This window comes from Pelophylax lessonae (genome assembly GCF_965119305.1).
Source record: "Pelophylax lessonae genome assembly, chromosome: 3".
NCBI classification, from domain to species: Eukaryota; Metazoa; Chordata; class Amphibia; order Anura; family Ranidae; genus Pelophylax; species Pelophylax lessonae.
The window spans coordinates 612061674-612080790 of NC_138770.1; the positions used below are offsets into that span (position 1 = coordinate 612061674).

Consider the following 19117-nt stretch of genomic DNA (forward strand, 5'->3'; position numbering starts at 1 on the left):
TAAAAAAAGCGTTTAGGTTGCAGAGTTAAAAGTTCAGTTTTCCTTCAATTGCAAAGCAAACTGCAAATAGATAAGCCAAGGCTTCACGTGCAGGAATCTAAAGACATTGAAAATGGATATTAGTAATAACGGTGATCGGTTTTCCTGTCAACATCTTGCAGCAAAGCACTAATGATTCCTTTTGTCCCAATGAATAAAACTGACATCTGTCTTAATTAAAGAAGCATGTGATTACCTCTAATAGAGGACCAGTCATTATCTATGAGTAAGCGCATAATTGCCGCTATTTTCAGACTCCTTTCAGAATGTTAAATGACAGCTTGGCTCAGTTCGGGGTGTGTGATGTTAGCTGTCGCAAGAATTTCATGGTTTATGTTAAAAACACAGGAATTCTCACAGTCCAATCACAGCCTGAACAGGTTAACACCTTCCATGGCAACAACTAATCCTGCCTTATTTACTTCTGTGTGTTAAATGAGAACTGTCTGTGTTGCCCACAGTGCCTTATGAGATTCTACTGTTTTGACAGTTGTGATTTTAAGTCTATGTGCATATGGGCGTTTCTTTCCTGCATATTATATGCACAACAAAAGCAGCTCAGCAGATTCCCAAATACTGCAATGTTGTGGTGTGGATGACAGTTGTGAGGCCATGTTTGACCTGCTTTGCGCTGTGTTTCTCTGGATGCAGCAGGTCCTATGGAGATGTGTTTACAACAAAGCTAACAAAATTAAGCCTTTTGCTGTGAAATGAAACTTCGTATATTGCAGCACCTCCACCAGTTGGAGGAAGAAAAAGCCTGCAGTTGAGCCAAGCTTTTACCTCCCCAAACCTCTATCCCCCATTAGCTGTGAAGGAGCAGCCAGGGGTGTGCATATGCTGTGATCATGATGCATTGCTTCAGGACCGCAGCAAGAACCCTAGAGTCCCCTTCGGCGGGCACTACTGCCCACCAAACGTGACCCAATCAAGCTTTCACTGATTAACCGCATGCAATGCACGCAGCTGCAGTGAGCCAGTGCAGGGTTTAAGGAGTTAAAAAAGGCAGTGAGGAGGCAATACAACACTTGCCTGTCAAATGCTCTCTGAACAGCAATCCAAACACTGATCCCTCTTTAGAGAGCAAGGGTAATGTAAACAAGCCTCTAAAGACATTCCATGTACACAAGCCTGAAATTGAACTGGTAGCATTGGCCAGCCACAGACAATTCCTAGTCTGCACACACGGCATCTTAGCTATAAAAAACTCTGAGCATGTACCTGGCCTTCTGACAGCTCGTACTGTTCCACAGCAGCCAATCAAATTGGTCCCTTATTCCCCAATGGTCTTTTTAAGCGAATGTTTGCACACTGGACGTTTTTACAGCGGCTGTTTTTGGCTTCAGACCTTTTTTTTCTGCAGCCATAAACTCCCCAGCATGTTATTCTATGTGTCCATGCACACATATAGACTGTTATCAGCAGTTTTTGGTAGGAGCGTTTTCTGGCTAGAAAAAGGAAACCCAGAAATAGTGGGTTTTAAGGGGAGTTTTTCAGTTGTAAAAATGCTGTAACTCTGAAAAAAGCCTAAAACGCTGAAAAACGCCAAAAAACTTGGCTATTCAGCGTTTATCAGCATTTTTGAGCCATAAGGTTTTATGGGAGTGCTGTTTTGCTAAAAAAAAAAAAAAAAAATCTAAAAAACTGCAAAAAAGCTGAAAATCGTCTTCTATAGCTACAGCTTTCTACTGACGTTTCGATAACATCCAGTGTGCATGAAGCCTTAAAGTGATTGATCAGGCAACACACCACTTACTCTTTTTCCATCACAAGCTGATTAAAGGAGCTGAAGAGAACTGATAACTTCTTTCTTAGCCCCCCAGGAACTCTATATAAATAGAAATAGGGTGCTTAGTAGGCTCATATTCGATTAACCACTTGCCAACCAGCCACCGCAGATATACAGCAGCATGTTTCGGCGAATCATCATACCTGTATGTCGATTCGGGGGAGCGATACCGGCAGCGCACACCCATTTGCCAGCGGGGAAGCTGATCCACGGGGCCGGCTGCTGCAATCGCTCCTCGTGGAGAGAGAACAGTGGTCTGCTGTTGTAAACACAGCAATCAACACAGAGCTCCTGTGTTTCTCCTATTTAGGAATATAGGTCTCTGTGATGATTCCATAAGCCCCCCACAGTTAGAAAACACCCCCTAGGCTTACATTTAACCCTATGATCGGCCCTGGGTTAACCCCTTCCCTGCCAGTGCCATTAGTGCAGTAACTGTGCATATTTTAGCACTCATTACTGTACTAATGTCACTGCCCCCCCCCCCCCCCCGCCCCCCAAAAGTGTCAAAAATGTGAGTTAGTTGTCCAATCTGCCCGCCGCAATGTCGCAGTCCCGCTAAAAATCGCACATCTCTGCCATTACTAAAAAAATAAATAAATATGACAGAAATCTTTCCCCTGGTTTGTAGATGTGATAACTTTTGCGCAAACCAATCAAAATACGCCAATTAGGATTTTTGTTGCCAAAAATATGTAGCAGAATACAAATTGGCCTAAAATGATGAAAAAAGTTTGATTTAAAAAAATTTTTTATTGGGAATGTTGTATAGCAGAAAGTTAAAAATATTGTTTTTTTTTTTTTTTTTCAGAATTGTTGCATTTTTTGGTTTATAGCACAAAATATAAAAGAGGTGATCAAATACCACCAAAATAAAGCTCTATTTGTAAGGGAAAAAAGGACATCAATTTTATTTGGGAACAGCTTTGTATGACCATGCAATTGTCAGGTAAAATAACGCATTGCGGAATCTCAAAAAAATGGCCTGGTCATTAAGGGTGAAAATCTACCAGTCCAGAAGTGGTTAACCAGCTCTGGAGTAAAAACTCTGACACAAACCAACCCTGCACTGTGAGCCTTTCTATTGGTTAAAAAGGGATTGTGACATCACAGTTTTGACTTAAAATCCATTTCTCCCGTCAAAACTTTTCTCCATTTGGAGTAGGGGAAGGGTTGGAACCTCTGACAGGTTTTACTTCTCTCTCTAGCCCCATTGTAGTATCTTCCCCTCACTCATCTTTTATTGTATCTGTAATGGGGACATTCTTACCCCCGACCAACACAGTAAGAGGCATTTTTCTCCACTCCAGGAACATTCTTCCCACTGGCCACCAATGTAATGGGGCCCATCTTCCACTCACTACCAGTTAAAGGGAGCCCTTCTCCCACTGGCCACCAATGTAATGGGGCCCATCTTCCACTTACGACCAGTTAAAGGGAGCCCTTCTCCCACTGGCCACCAATGTAATGGGGCCCATCTTCCACTCACTACCAGTTAAAGGGAGCCCTTCTCCCACTGACCACCATGAAGTGTAGACATTATTAATAATTATTGTTAGCAGGGGCCAACTGAGACCTGAACATTTTTTTAAAGTGATTCTAAAGGCTGAAGGTTTTCTACCTTAATGCATTGTATGCATGTGTGCAACTCCCCCTCACACTTACCTGAGCCCAATTGCAATCCAGCGATGTGCGCAAAATCAGCTGCTTTCCTGGGTCTCTGTCTCCTCATTGGCTAAGAAACAGCAGCGAGAGTCATTGGCTCCTGCTGCTGTCAATCACAGCCAGTGAGGATGGGGTGGGGCTGAGCCTTATGGACATACAGAGCGGGGCTCAGGAGTGAGCACGCACGAGTGCTCCCATGGCAAGCGGCTTGCTAGGAGGGCAATCGGGGAAGAAGGAGGAGCCAGGAGAGTCAGTGGGGGACCCCAGAAGAGGATCGGGCTGTTCTGTGCAAAACCACTGCACAGAGGAGGTAAGTATAAGAGATTTGTTATTTTATTAAAACAATATTTAAACCTTAAATATCACTTTATGCGTTCTTCCATGTTAAAAAGTTTGAGAAAGGCAGTTTTAGACTTTGGCCATAACATGAGATGATGTACTACTCTGTTATTCCAACTATACATATTGCCGTTTTTTCACATATTACTGTACCTGCTGTCCTTCCCATTCTGTACAGCATTGAGTCTATCAGTAGTGCGTTCACATACATAAGTGTTTCTTCTCGTCATCCCACTGCCGGGAAACAGGCTATTCTGCAGAGGGACAAACAACAAAACGATCAAATGTACTGACATCATTGCACGTTTCACTCAGACACATCCAGTCATTGAATCGTATGGGGCTGATTCACTGGTCAAATTAAATCTGCAGCAAAACTGGAGTATCTCAGAGCAATCATTCAGATTTGTTTACCCTGATGGTCAGTCTGATACACTAGGGTATTTTTTTTTTTTTTAACAAGTCATTTATTACATCAGGGGAGACAAAAAAATAAACCGTAGATGCAAAGGCAGAAGTGACAAAATATAAAAAAAGATATGGATGATCTTAACAAATGAGTGGACTCGAAAAAAACCAAAAAAAAATGAAAGGAATATTGAGTCTTTCTTAAGGCCGAGTTCACTCAGGTGGCAAAGGGCAGAAAAACAGTTGGTTGACATGCCTTTTTATTACCCCCCCCCACATACCGCCCATCTACAAAATGACACGGTGGCTGCTCCAGGCCGTAAATATTTCTATGACGGTGGTGATGCTCAGCATGTCACATAAGTTGCCTAACATGCCAATTGAGGTCAATGGGTCTGCAGTGTAACTGCGTTCTGTGGCTGTGGGGTGGTGTTGCGATGCAAAATCCCCATTGGAATGATGGAAGGGGGGTGGCGGGGGATTGGCTGTACTCCAGCAAACTGCCACTCAAATGCCTCTGAAAAGTGACCCACAGTGGATCACTATTAGGAAAGACTATAGACCTGCCGACAATGTGAACCAGACCTTATACTTACACTTGCACCAGTGGCAGATTTCTTCCTCTCTGGCCCTGCTAAGGGGCTCGCTGTCACCTCTCCTTTAGAGCCCACGGTGGCATTGCTGAGTTTGCGGGAGCCATTTTTATCCCAGTCCTCCTTCTGTTCACTTTCAACACTGTTCGCCTGTCCACGTTTCGTGTACGACACAGAGGGTGGGATTGACGGTCCAGCTGTACATAAAACACAAAAATAGCAGATCTCAAATGTGTGCTCAATCTGATTGCCTAAAGTATTCTAATAGATAGGAGTAAAAAAGAAAAAAAAAAGTAGGCAAGTAAAATTTTTAATTTGAAGGGTTTCAATGTACCAACACAGACATGAGATGAGTTGCCCAATCTGATGACTAATATCTGTGGGTTCCTGCAGGTGGCGCCGATCAGCCAGTCACTATTGTCCCCTTTTGTTAACCCAATTGCAACCTTTCCCTCTCTACTCCCCAAGCCTGTTTAAATGCCAGTCTGAATTCAGATGCTTTTTAGTGGATTTCACCACTAAAAAAAAAAAAAAAAAAAAAAAAAAAAAAAAAAAAAAAGGTGAGAATTCCAGTAACAGGTAAAAAAATAATAAAGTAGGATTACCCTTTAATTGTGTGTAGGAAAAAAAAACGTGGCTATCCAAAACAACATTGTATCATAACTGTACGGTATTCAGCAAAAATTGGATTTTTGACTTACCATAAAATTTATTTCTCCGATGTTAATTGACAGAAACAGCTTCTGATCTTCTTAACCATTGGGTTATACTGCCCCCTACAGGAGTAGGACACTAGGCAGAAAAATAACTTGGCTACGCCTATGGGCAGTCCCAGGAGGTATACTCCTCCTCTCCGCTATAGGTACTTAGTTTTGTTACAAGAAGTGTCAGAAGTAATACAACTCCATAGAGGGGTGGGTGCTGTGTCGGCCAATGAACATCAGAGAAAAGGATTTTACATTAAGTCAGAAACCGCATTTTCTCTTTTGTTCATTGGCGGACACAGCTTCTGATCTTCTTAACCATTGGGACGTCCCAAAGCAGCGTCAAACATGAGAGGTGGGAACAGCAAGAAAAAATTCCCAAGGCTAAACCGTAGCCATTTAAGTAACAGGAGCTCAACCAAAGCACCTGGAGCCCACCCGAAAAACATACCCCCAAAAAGGGAACAAGCCCCCTAAACAGCAGCCTGCAAAACCTTGCAGCCAAAAAGAGCAGCCACAGAGCACACCCCGATCCTGCAGCAGAGAGAGGGAGAAGACCCCACCAGACTCACCACCCCACCAGGCAGTCACCGGCAGCACCAGGATCAAAGCACTCCACGTGCGGCATCCAGGAAGGAAAGAAGCCCAGGAGTGAGCACCAGGGGATAAGGCTCCCACAGCTAAGATGGATGCCCAGAAGGCTCCACAGTAATGGCTAAAAGTACATGAGGAAGGCAGCGCATGAACCAGCACCCTTCCTATGCTCGTTGGCTAGCAGCAGAAAAAACGCTGGGGAGCCTCACAGGCTTATTTCTATCCCTCCACTCTAAAGGCACCCCAGGAGCGCCAGATTTGTGATTATTGCTTTGACTTCTGGACTGGAATTTTTCCTATGGCTGCCCTGGGTGCGAATCTCTTTACTGAGCCATTAGTTGGCTAACAGCAGAACAACCGCTGGGGAGCCTCACAGGCTTACTTCTATCCCTCCACCCTACAGGCATCCCAGGAGCGCCTGGTTTGTAAATATTGCTTCCACAGTAATGGCCCCTATTCAATTCAATGACAGACTAACGCAAAATGCCGTTGCGGCTACACAAACATGGCCGCCAGCCTATACAGAAAATAGGCTACAACAAAATGGCGGCCCCACAAGGCTCCCAGGGAGCAAGAAACAGAGCAAGAAGGGTGGCAGCAGCCCCCACCAGGTACAAACCCCCCCCCAACTCGATCGCCCAGTGGCCAGCGGCCTACCCCCCCCCCCCCCCCCATCGTCAGTACAGCACCCTGCCTTAGCCCCAGGAGGTTGCAAGACCACCATACAACCCCAGTATAGGTGGAGGGGGGAATAGGGGGATAGATGGCCCACAGGGTCATCAGACTCAAGGGGGGGGGCCCAACAGGAAGGAGGGGAACCTGGGGGTCTGACCGCCCCAGGGAGGGGCCTGCGTCCACCCCCAAAACCCTCCCAGGGAGATAGCTACTCACCATACCAGGAACCAGGCGGGCACTGCTTCAGACAGAACCACCTCCCCCATCAAAATGGGGGGGGGGGGGCTGTCGGCCAGGAGGAACACTGCAACGGAGGCCAAGACCTGGTCGTATGCAGCCTTACGAGTCAATTAACTTGCAAGACAGCCCCCATCCAGTTTATTTATAACAAGGCTGCTGTTGCAACTTTTTCAAGGTTCTCTGGCAGCACCATCTGCACCACTTTTGCTGGTCACTGTGGTCTAACATTAATAATTAAGGAATATATTTAACCTCTTGCTAACCTGCGGCGATGCGGCTCGTACAGGCACCGTAACTAGAGTTGCCACCTCATCCCTTTAAAACAGAACACAAATTAATTACACAGGTTCTGAGGCTAATTTAATGCAGAGAAGGCTCCAAGTGAGTTTAAATACCACCTTAATCAGCCACAGAACCTGTGTGATTAATATGTGTTCTGTTTTAAAGGGATGAGGTGGCAACCCTAACCGTAACGTACCTGTAAGTCAGGATTTTCTTCCGGGTCTGCTCGCGCATTCACGAGCGCACCCGGAAACCTGAGCTGTCATTTGCTGCTGTAGAAGCCAATCAGCAGATCCCGATTTAACACCGAAACCCGCTGATTGGCTGAGCAAATGACATGAGAGACATCAGTGATGTGCAGTTTTTTTTTCTCTCTGCAAAGAAGGGAGTTAAAACCAGCACATTGCTTTATAAAAACAGCACACAGTACACACCATAAACATTGTTAGGCACACAGTTAACCCTTTAATCCCCCTAATTGTTAACCCCTTCCCAGCCAGTGTCATTAGTACAGTGACAGTGTATATAATTAGCACTGATCACTGTATTAGTGTCACTGGTGATGTCAGTGTCAGGTAATCAGTCCCCCAGCGTCAGATTTCCCACCGCACTCACAGTACCACTATAAAAGTCGCTGATCACCGCCATTACTAGTATTAAAAAAAAAAAAATTATAAAAAATCCACTATGTATACACCCTAGTTTAGACGCTATAACTTTCAGGCAAACCAATCAATATACACTTATTGGGATTTTATTTTTTTTCGTTTTTAACAGACATGTAGTAGAATACATTTTGGCCAAAATTTTTGAAGAAATTAGATTTTTTTTTTTATTGGATATGATTTACAGCAGAAAGTAAAAAATATTGTTTAGTCTTCAAAACTTTCAGTCTTTTTTCATTAGATCGCAAAAAAAAAAAAACCCAGTGATGATCAAATACCACCAAAAGAAAGCAGTATTTGTGTGGAAAAAAGTTACAAATTTGGTTTGGGTACAGTGTTGCATGACCGTGCAATTACCAGTAAAAATAGTGCAGTGCTAAATAGCAAAAAAAAGGCCTGCTCATGAAGCGGGTAAAATCATCTGGAGCTGAACTGGTTAAAAATGGATTATGGCTTTTCCAAATAAAGTAGACAGCAGTTTAAAAAATACTGACACTTATAAATAAACCTCATACAGCAGAACCAACATAACACAGATAGATAGATAGATAATTTTACACCGATTTGTTGAATTGCGCAGTTAAATTCTGCAAAAAAAAATCTGCCACCTCTGTCATCAACAAAAGCAAAGCCAAACACACACTTTCATCCTATATAATCCCTCCTAAGGAATAAGTAAATATTAAAGTGAATTGCTAGTTCTAGGCTAAAACAATAACTCAACATAATCAACTGAAGTGTTTAATGTTAGAAGAGCATAGTAAGTATTTATTAGCATTTATTTCCTCATACGGTAGCAAACTTGGCCTGGACTAAAACATGTATATAATGAGGGGGTACAGCGCTAAGTGAATTGGTGCAAATAAGGTGCTAAATGAATATAAAGTGACAATGTGCTTCTTGCAATACCTGTAATAATAGGTGATATTGCTAAACTCCAATAAAAATCAATACCCGTAATAATAGGTGATATTGCTAAACTCCAATAATAATCAATAAAAAGATCAAAATATATATATAAATATATATATATATATATATATATACACAGTATATATATATATATATATATATATATATATATATATACACACAGTATATATATATATATATATATATATATATATATATATATATATATATATATATATATATATATATATATATATATATATATATAGGGCGGCACAGTGGTTAGCACTTTCACCTAGCCGCAAGAGGGTCACTGGTTCGAATCCCAACCACGACACTACCTGCCTGGAGTTTGCATGTTCTCCCTGTGCCTGCGTGGGTTTCCTCCGGGTACTCCGGTTTCCTCCCACACTCCAAAGACATGCTGGTAGGTTAATTGGATCCTGTATAAAAAAAAATAATCGGCCCTACTATGTACTGTATGTATTAATGTGAGTTAGGGACCTTAGATTGTAAGCTCCTTGAGGGCAGGGACTGATGTGAATGTGTAATGTATATGTAAAAATGCTGCGTAAATTGACAGCGCTATATAAAGAACATGAAATAAATAAAAAATAAATATAAATCACAATATCACTGATTGTAAAAATAACAAAAGTGCAAAAAATGCATATAGTGCATAGAAGGTGCTAGAAAAAAGTCCATAATAAATGTCCACTTGTGCAACTTCAGCATATAAAGTGCTTGATAGATGTATTACGGGTATTGATTATTATTGGAGTTTAGCAATATCACCTATTATTACGGGTATTGATTATTATTGGAGTTTAGCAATTTTACCTATTATTACGGGTATTGATTATTATTGGAGTTTAGCAATTTTACCTATTATTACGTGTATCGCAAGAAGCACATTGTCACTTTATATTCATTTAGCACCTTATTTGAACCAATTCACTTAGCGCTGTACCCCCTCATTATATACATTTGATTACTTTTTTAGGTAAAAAAGTTTTGGTATAGCTGCTGTTATATATATTTATTTTTAGTTGCGCTGATTTTTTATATTACTTTTGCACATTTTCTGGACTAAGACATGGCTTGGGCCTGACTTCTATTAAGTCTATAATAAACCCCGCCCAAATCATGCTAAGCCCAGCTCTTATCATTAAAATGAACCTAAGTGGCTCTGACGCTTTTGCACCCTATTCAAAATATAGTGCTATTTGTTGACAAAGGTTCCAACCTTCACATCCTCTAGCCAAAATGAAAAAAGAATACCAGTTTTTAGCTGAAGCTGGGCCCCAACTAGTTGACTGCTGCAAGGAAAACATAAGATGTGTAATACCTAAAAATAATACCTAAAATAATAGTTTAGCTCCCATTCACACCAGTGCAATTTGTCAGGCAATTTGAGAGTTCCAAATGGCATGACAAGTCGCACCCCATTGTCGGTAATTGAACCGTTCAAATGGCCACAACTTATGTCACAGCGACTTTAAAAAAGGTTCCTGCAGTACTTTTTGCCAATTTCATTGGGACTTGCATTGACTTCTGTTAAACTAAGTCACAAGCGCAATGAAATCAGAGGTGCAAACCACACTGATCAGCGGCTTTGAAACTGCACTGAAGTAGTGCGATTTCTTAACCGCAACAGTGTGAGCCAGGGCCTAATGCGTTTCCTTTTTTTTTTTTGTTGAAAGAAACAGGGAAGCTTACTGCATCTGCCTTTAAGAGGCTTTACCAGCACTGAACCTGAGCCCAAAACATTAACAAGACCCTGTTGTCACCAGAGCATTCATTTCAACAATCTTCTTAGATGAACATTTAATGTATTTTTGCATTAACATATTGTGTACATGTAAAAGCTTCCCTTGAATAGATATCTAAAAGCCCCAAAACTGCTGCAGAGTGCCGCCATCTTGGATGTGATGTCAGCAGCATCAGCAGACTGAGCTGTCACTCAAGTGATACTCTATAGCAGGGTCTCCAAACTTTCTAAGCAAAGGGACATTTGACTGTCCCTCACTGTACTTCAGACTTTAGGCAGGGCAGACTGTGGCCATTGGGAGGAGACAATGCCCCAGTGTCAGTAGGAATAAACAATTGCCCAATCTTGGTAGTCAGTGGTAAAAAAAAAAAAAAACCCAAACTACAAAGTACCTGTGGTCAATGTTCCCTCTAATTTTTTACTGTGCTGAGCAAATAAAAAAAATTCTGAGCGCAAACCTTTAGACTTAACAATGGGGGGGGGGGGGGAACGTCAATGCAGAGTGACCAGCGTGCCCCCAATCAATTGCAGAGTGCCACAGCAATGCCCCCAATCAATTGCAGAGTGCCACAGCAATGCCCCCAATCAATTGCAAAGTGCCACAGCAATGCCCCCAATCAATTGCAGAGTGCCACAGCAATGCCCCCAATAAATTGCAGAGTGCCACAGCAATGCCCCCAATAAATGCAGAGTGCCACAGCAATGCCCCCAATAAATGCAGAGTGCCACAGCAATGCCCCCAATATACTGCAGAGTGCCACAGCAATGCCCCCAATAAATTGCAGAGTGCCACAGCAATGCCCCCAATAAATTGCAGAGTGCCACAGCAATGCCCCCAATAAATTGCAGAGTGCACAGCATTGCCCCCAATAAATTGCAGAGTGCCACAGCAATGCCCCCAATAAATTGCAGAGTGCCAACAGCAATGCCCCCAATAAATTGCAGAGTGCCAACAGCAATGCCCCCAATAAATTGCAGAGTGCACAGCATTGCCCCCAATAAATTGCAGAGTGCACAGCATTGCCCCCAATACATTGCAGAGTGCACAGCATTGCCCCCAATAAATTGCAGAGTGCCACAGCAATGCCCCCAATAAATGCAGAGTGCCACAGCAATGCCCCCAATATACTGCAGAGTGCCACAGCAATGCCCCCAATAAATTGCAGAGTGCCACAGCAATGCCCCCAATAAATTGCAGAGTGCCACAGCAATGCCCCCAATAAATTGCAGAGTGCACAGCATTGCCCCCAATAAATTACAGAGTGCCACAGCAATGCCCCCAATAAATTGCAGGGTGCACAGCAATGCCCCCAATAAATTGCAGAGTGCACAGCATTGCCCCCAATAAATTGCAGAGTGCACAGCAGTGCCCCCAATAAATTGCAGAGTGCCAACAGCAATGCCCCCAATAAATTGCAGAGTGCACAGCATTGCCCCCAATAAATTGCAGAGTGCACAGCATTGCCCCCAATAAATCGCAGAGTGCACAGCATTGCCCCCAATAAATCGCAGAGTGCACAGCATTGCCCCCAATAAATTGCAGAGTGCACAGCATTGCCCCCAATAAATTGCAGAGTGCACAGCAATGCCCCCAATAAATTGCAGAGTGCACAGCATTGCCCCCAATAAATTGCAGAGTGCACAGCAGTGCCCCCAATAAATTGCAGAGTGCCAACAGCAATGCCCCCAATAAATTGCAGAGTGCACAGCATTGCCCCCAATAAATTGCAGAGTGCACAGCATTGCCCCCAATAAATCGCAGAGTGCACAGCATTGCCCCCAATAAATTGCAGAGTGCACAGCATTGCCCCCAATAAATTGCAGAGTGCACAGCAATGCCCCCAATAAATTGCAGAGTGCACAGCAATGCCCCCAAAGAAGACACACAGTTGGTTACTAGGATCCTCCGGCAGAGCAAAGAGGGACCTAGACTGTCAAAATGCAGATGTAGACTTCAGGAGTCAGTACTGTAAAAAGATGAGGGGGCGTGGCATTGCCTGACCTGCATGGAGTGAGGACATCTCACTCTGACCTGCATGGAGTGAATTGATATCCCTGGGTACGATCATGGCAGCGATCCTCCGCTCTCCCCAGCACTTCCAGCGATGCCTCCTGGCTGAGTGGATCTTCTGGTGTTTGACCACCATCCGTAAGTGACTTGGCCCCCTCGAGACCCCCCCCCCCCCGTGCACTTACCTTAAGGACGGTCACGGACCCGCTCACTTCAGTCCCCGGCTTCCCGCGTCTCCGTGCTCCCGAGTCCCGGCGCCTCCTCCTCGGCCAATGGCATGAAGTTGGCCTTTCGGCCAATCAGGAAGCAGGAGGACCCGCTCCCTGATTGGCCAGGAGGAGGATCCATGTGACAATAGCGAATTAATAATTCGCTATTGTCATACAATGGGCGTGCTCTCAGGGCGCACGCTCTGCTCCCCGGCCGCCTCGTCTGCGCTGTTTAACTAGGTGCGCGGTCTACATAGCTGCTTGCGCGGGACCATAAATTTCACTGCGCGTCCGCGCATGCGCGCACTTTAGGGGGAACATTGCCTGTGGTCTGTAGGAGGAAGAACAGCACCCCAACTTTGTCATAAGTAGGAGGTATAGTGCCCTATCATTGGTGTCAATGTGAGGAATAGTGCCCTATCATTGGTGTCAGTGGGAATAATTATGCCCCACCGTTGGGAGTTAGTGGATGGAATGTTGCCTTACTGTTGGTGTCAGTGGAAGGAATGTTGCCTCATCATTGGTCAGTAGGAGGGACAGTGCCTTGTATCATTGGGAGGAAGGTGCCTCAAGGGCAAGGTAAAAGCAAGCAAGAGGCAGCATTCGGTCCCCAGGCCCAGTTTAGAGACCACTAATCTATAGTATTCCCCTTTGTTCTTTTCCTGGCTGCCAAATAAAAACTTATCTAGGGAAGGGAGGTAAGTGGTGAAGGAATTGGGCCAAACCCAGACAGTACTTCGATACTCCCAAAAGAGGAGAGGGCTATGACATGCAAAGAGGGAAGAGGGTTGTGCAAGGAAATTGACTCTTCAAGGAGACTCAGGGGCACATTGCAAGTGAATAAATAATACATTAAAGCGGAGATCCAGTGGAACTTTTGCTCATTTGCTTCCTCCCCTCCTCCGGTGCCACATTTGGCACCTTTCAGGGGGGAAGGGGTACCCGTTTTTGACACGTACCCTTCCCCACTTCCAGGTGACGGCGCCGCAGTGCTGTCCCTCGGAAGTTTGGCCCCCTCCTCCTTCCCCCGCCACTGTGCCAATCCGAATGCGCAGCGCGCTACGCGCATGCCCATTAGGGACCCGCCCGTGAAGCAGCAAGGCTTCACTGCCGGGTTCCCTCACCGGCAATGGCAGCACCCGACAGCCGATGGAAACATTGGCTGCGGTGCCGACATCGCTGGACTCCAGGACAGGTAAGTGTCCTAATATTAAAAGTCAGCAGCTACAGTATAAAAGCAAAATGTCTTCATTGCTTGTGACAAGTTGTCTGCCAATTGGATAACCTGCACTAGAAAAGGGCCACTGGAGTCACTGGTTTCTACACGCAACACAGACAGGTTTCCTTCAGGCAACAATTGGAACACACCGTGGTCACTGAACCGCCGCTGTTTCTGATTGGCTGATATACTCCTCTGGACCTTCATGTGGGCTGGAGATGGCACCGAACTGTTGTTCAGATCACTGCTGGGCCGAGACCTTTGACACAGGTTACTGCTTGACAGGGACTCGCTGCCTTCAAACTGTGAAAGGAATAAAACAGGATTTGTCATCTCACTGTAAACTCCAAAATTCAGAAACTAAAACTACAGAGAACAGTCGTTTTTTGCCGAATAAACTGCACAGAATAAAATGGCTCACACTGAAGCAACTCCATGTTTTTTGTTTTTTTTAAAGCCCAACACCAGGGACAACAAAAAACTAAAATACTTCTAAACTTAAGAGGATGGGTGTAATCCCTACTTTATTACCTTATTCCTAGTCCCAGGCAGGCTCCTACCATCTGCGCAACTGGTCCCTGGAAGGCTCTGGGTGGGGCAGCAGGCAGGCATGACAACGCCATCAAATACAATGCCAGGCCAATGGCCCTGCATTGTACGTGAGGGACTACGTAAAAGCCAGAGCTAAAGCGAGCACTGGGCCGAGTAGTAGGGTAAGTATTACACCCTATTGCGCAAACCCTAAAATAGGCAAGCATTTAACCCTTGCATTGGAAGAGGGAGACCCTCGGCTACTGCACTGGTAGTTTTTGGTAAGAGATTTTAAAAGGAGAAATATACCAAAAGCTCGTTTGGCTGTAGTTCTTCTATGAATCACAGGAGTGCAGTCCGTTCTGCACTCCTGTGACCCCTTTTCAGCCGACACTCAACTGGTCTAGGCTCGGGAAAGATCCCGACCATATTCACCAAGATGCCTGGACCGGCACCTGGCTCAGCCTCTCAGCAATCCACTGAGACTCACACTCAGTAAATGCTCCGTGTGTCAGTGGACACAGAGTGTAGCTCAGAAATGAGCCCGCACCGGTGCCCCTATAGCAAGCAATGGTGGGCACTCGGTGGGGGTGAAGCCAGGAGCCAGGGGACCAAAGAAGAGAAGGATCAAGGGCTGCTCTTTGCAAAACCATTACACAGTGTAGGTAGTATGTTTGTTTATATATATAAATATATATATATATATATTATATATATACACACACAAATATATACACAAACACACACAGGTTTATAACCACTTTAAAAGAAAATGATAATGCTGTTATGTCACAGTTACGTGCTGACATTTGAGACTTCAAATGGTGGATGGGAAGAGCTCAGGGGCACTGCCAAGGCAGTTTATGATCAACAACCCTGGCATTGCTCACACAAAAGCTTGGGATCTGCAAATGACACCTGCTATAGTTTTTAGAACCATAGGCAGCCTTACTGTTTGCATACAACAGCGGACCCAGCCTCTTCTACAGTGTCACCTGAGGGGCAGGCATTACTATAGGCACTAATGTGCAGAGTTAGAGATGAATAAGGTTGTATTCCACTATATACTAAGGGTCTATTTTATAACGGAGAACAGATACTGATATCCGCTCTAGGTTATAAACAGCAGGGCTACGCACAATGCAGTGCATATTTAATAGCCCGTTTATAAATTGCTGGCTGTGCTGCTCAGCCAGCAGGGTCCCACAATTCCCTGGTAAATACAGCAGAAAGAACTTGGTGGCTGGAGGAAGCCTGGTCATGTGACTTTGACAGCTCACATAACCTTTTTTCTTTTTTTTTTCTTTTTTAAATGACCCTAAATGTTGCCTTGAGTTCCATGCAATTGCATGCAAAACATTTTCCCTGTAGGTGTCACTGTTGCTTACATTTCAGAATAGTTTCTTCATTTTTTCTCGTAAAATTACATTTCTGAATTACTTTTAAGGATATATCTGAATGTATCTGAGGACAAATAAAGGGGTGAATCTCCCCAACTGGGATGCATACAGCAAAAAAAAAAAAAAAACAGACTACGGTTCTAGCTCTCCCCAGTCTATCCAAAATAAAACAATGCCTTTAGATACACTTTAAAGGTTCTTAAGCTCTATTTAAAATAAAAAAAGTATTACACAGCTTTTGTTCTGCATGTATAAATCTTTGTAAATACTCCCCAAAATGACTGGCTGTGCCATATCTGAAGCACACAAAATCTATGCAGACTAAAACAGCTAAACAAATGCTGCAAGGATATGCTGAAAAAGGACATTGAGCACCTACCTCTGGCGGCTTTCTACCCAGAAGCAAGTAAGTGGCCATGACTTCATCGTACTTCTGGTTAACTACAGAATCTGTGATTTCCTCTCTTGAAAATCCCATCGTGACCATAATATCTAAGAAAAACACAGTCAATTATCAGGAATTTCTAAAAAGATCACACTTCTCCCATCTTACAAAGATGGACAATTGCAACGGGAAGCAATTATTCACAAATCATGCAAAACACATGTTAAACCGGAGTTCCACCAAAAGTGGAACTTCCGCTTTAGGTAGTCCCAGCCCCCTGACATGCCACTTTTGGCATGTCATTTATTTTGGGGGGGAGCGGGTACCTAGTTTTGACAGGTACCCGCTCCCACTTCAGCTCGGAGCTTCGGCACCCTGAGCGGAAGTTCTCCTCTCCCCCTCCCTCCCTGCAATCTTCTGGGACAGGTCAGAGGTCCCAGAAGATTGCCGGCCAATCAATCGGCCGCAAGCCGGGTGCCCACACCAGTGATGCCGGCACCGCCGAGACCAGAGGGAGAGGATCGAGGCATCGGGCGGCCGCATCGCTGGACCATAGGACAGGTAAGTGTGTGTTTATTACAAGTCAGCAGATACACTTTTTGTAGCTGCTGACTTTTAATAAACACAGAAAAGGCTGGAACTCCGCTTTAAAGGGGGAACTAAACCCATCAATTAACAGTTAAAAAAACAGTTACATTCACAGCATTTGCCAGGAAACAGTCACATTGGTTGTCCTCTCAGCCAAACTTTTAAACCATCAAATGGCTGGTGTCACTGGCATAACAGATCACATGTGCAGCATCTTGGCAGTTGCAGATCAAACAGAGGCCAAGATGGCAGCTTCCTTGGCTGAAAAATTTAGAAGGGTTTAGTTCCGCTTTAAAAGGAAACAAGATGATTTTTGGGATCATTTTATTTTCATTTTCTTTTAAGTATATAAGTCTTTAACCCTTGACTGGGGTTTATCAATGCCTAGATGCTCAGGCCAAATTTAGCAGTGTGCTAGAACATTATGGCAAGAGCTACCTTTGCTATCCATAATGCAGTTGCACAATAAAACAAACCTGTGGTTTGCCCATGTAGGCCAAAGCAACAGATTCAAAAATGACTGACAAATGATCCTCCACTGTCACCAGGGAGATCCAGTCACTAATCTTTCTAAACATGTTTCCTCTGCACACAGCGAAACCGCGACTGACAGCTCAGCATGGGATCAGACAGGATCGGCTTCAAAAAAGGCAAGTATACTTATTACTTCTTTACAGGGCTAGATAGGTTTAGTGTTAGATCGTTAATGTCTGTAGATGTAGAGATTTTAGTGTTAATGTGGACTTCTACTTTAAGCCCAAGTTCACATTGGTCCGATTTGGCATGTCAAAGCGCATGTCAAATCGGAGCCAATTGCTGGCAATTGCACCGTCCGAATCAGTTTTTAGTAGTTGAAATGAAATGCAATACATTTAAAGCTAACATCTGGGCATCTGTGAATAAAAAAATCCCCTACGCCACACCACAATGGCACATTTTACCTAGGGGGATTGGAATAAGCAAAAATAAGTACCTTATTCTTCACTAACACAGGCTTCTGATGTACAACCAGCTCACAAAGCGGCTTCTTTTTGTCGCTCATCTGGTCGCAGACTCTCCAATAATATCATGTACAATGAAGGACCAGAAATCCTGCATTGTATGAGAGAGGACGGAGGTCCACTAAAAACCGGTGTGTCAAAGAGTAGAGAAGAGGATTGGCCACCGGAAAAACATAGAATGAAGCAAGTATTCCACTTATTACCTTCCCCCCCCCCCCCCCCCCCAGACAAAATGAACAATTAACTCTTCCAGTGTAAGGAGCCCCACTGCATTTCAAATGTTTACGGATTGCTGGAGTTCAGCTTTAGGGGAATATATTACTTTCTTGGGGTTGGCATACACTGATTGTTTAATCATAGATTCTACACTGTACTCATATTCGTTTATGCTGCTTAGATTCAAGGCAGGTTCACTTTTTACTTACCTATCCTCTTTGTGTCATTGTTATCTGGCTCAGGCTCAGTATATGGCTTCAGGTCATCATCTTCATAGCCAACATTCATCCACCGATCCTTCATGATTTGCTGGAAGGAACAAGAATGAGATATTCCTGTGCTATGTATAATTCCCACAGAATACTTACATTATTGTCTCCATCAATGAAAGACAACCTGACAATGGACTTCTGAGGAGCATTATGAAGAAAGCAGCACCATGTAGTCAGGCAATGCATGAGGCCAGCACAGTTTATAGCCGACTATCAGATGACAGCTTTGAACACGGAAGTGTTTAGACCAGAGTTCTTCTGAGTTCACAACACAGAGGAAGATCAGCGAACACACATTCACGGATCCTCTGCTGCTCTGCCATCCTGAATGCTTGTCGTTAACCCTGATCATTACTCTGAACCAGAGAAACGCTCAGGGGTTAACAGCTTTTACATTGAACTACGAGTAACATTAGCGGTTAATGCCAGGGAGGATAAGGTACACCTATCATGCCATAAGATAAATACTAAGTTGCTATTTATGATAGGTTGGCAACTAGCATTTATTTTCTAGTTTATAAAGTTGATGCTTGGCTTCAATGTATACTAAGCTGCTGACCCACAAGGAGTAGAGATGAGAAATGACCGCACCTTTCTGACACGTGTGTG

At 44.0% G+C, this 19117-nt stretch overlaps 1 protein-coding gene across 1 annotated transcript in view; it reads right to left on the minus strand.

The window, feature by feature from the left end:
• The window catches only part of MARK1 (microtubule affinity regulating kinase 1), a 245556-nt gene that overhangs the window by 23569 nt on the left and 202870 nt on the right, over nt 1-19117 (minus strand). The window contains exons 10-14 of the mRNA XM_082249458.1: nt 18446-18545; nt 16426-16538; nt 14265-14418; nt 4837-5030; nt 3986-4086 (exon numbers count right to left, since the gene is read on the minus strand). Coding sequence (XP_082105584.1) covers nt 3986-4086; nt 4837-5030; nt 14265-14418; nt 16426-16538; nt 18446-18545 — 662 coding nt within the window. The remainder of the gene's footprint in view (nt 1-3985; nt 4087-4836; nt 5031-14264; nt 14419-16425; nt 16539-18445; nt 18546-19117) is intronic.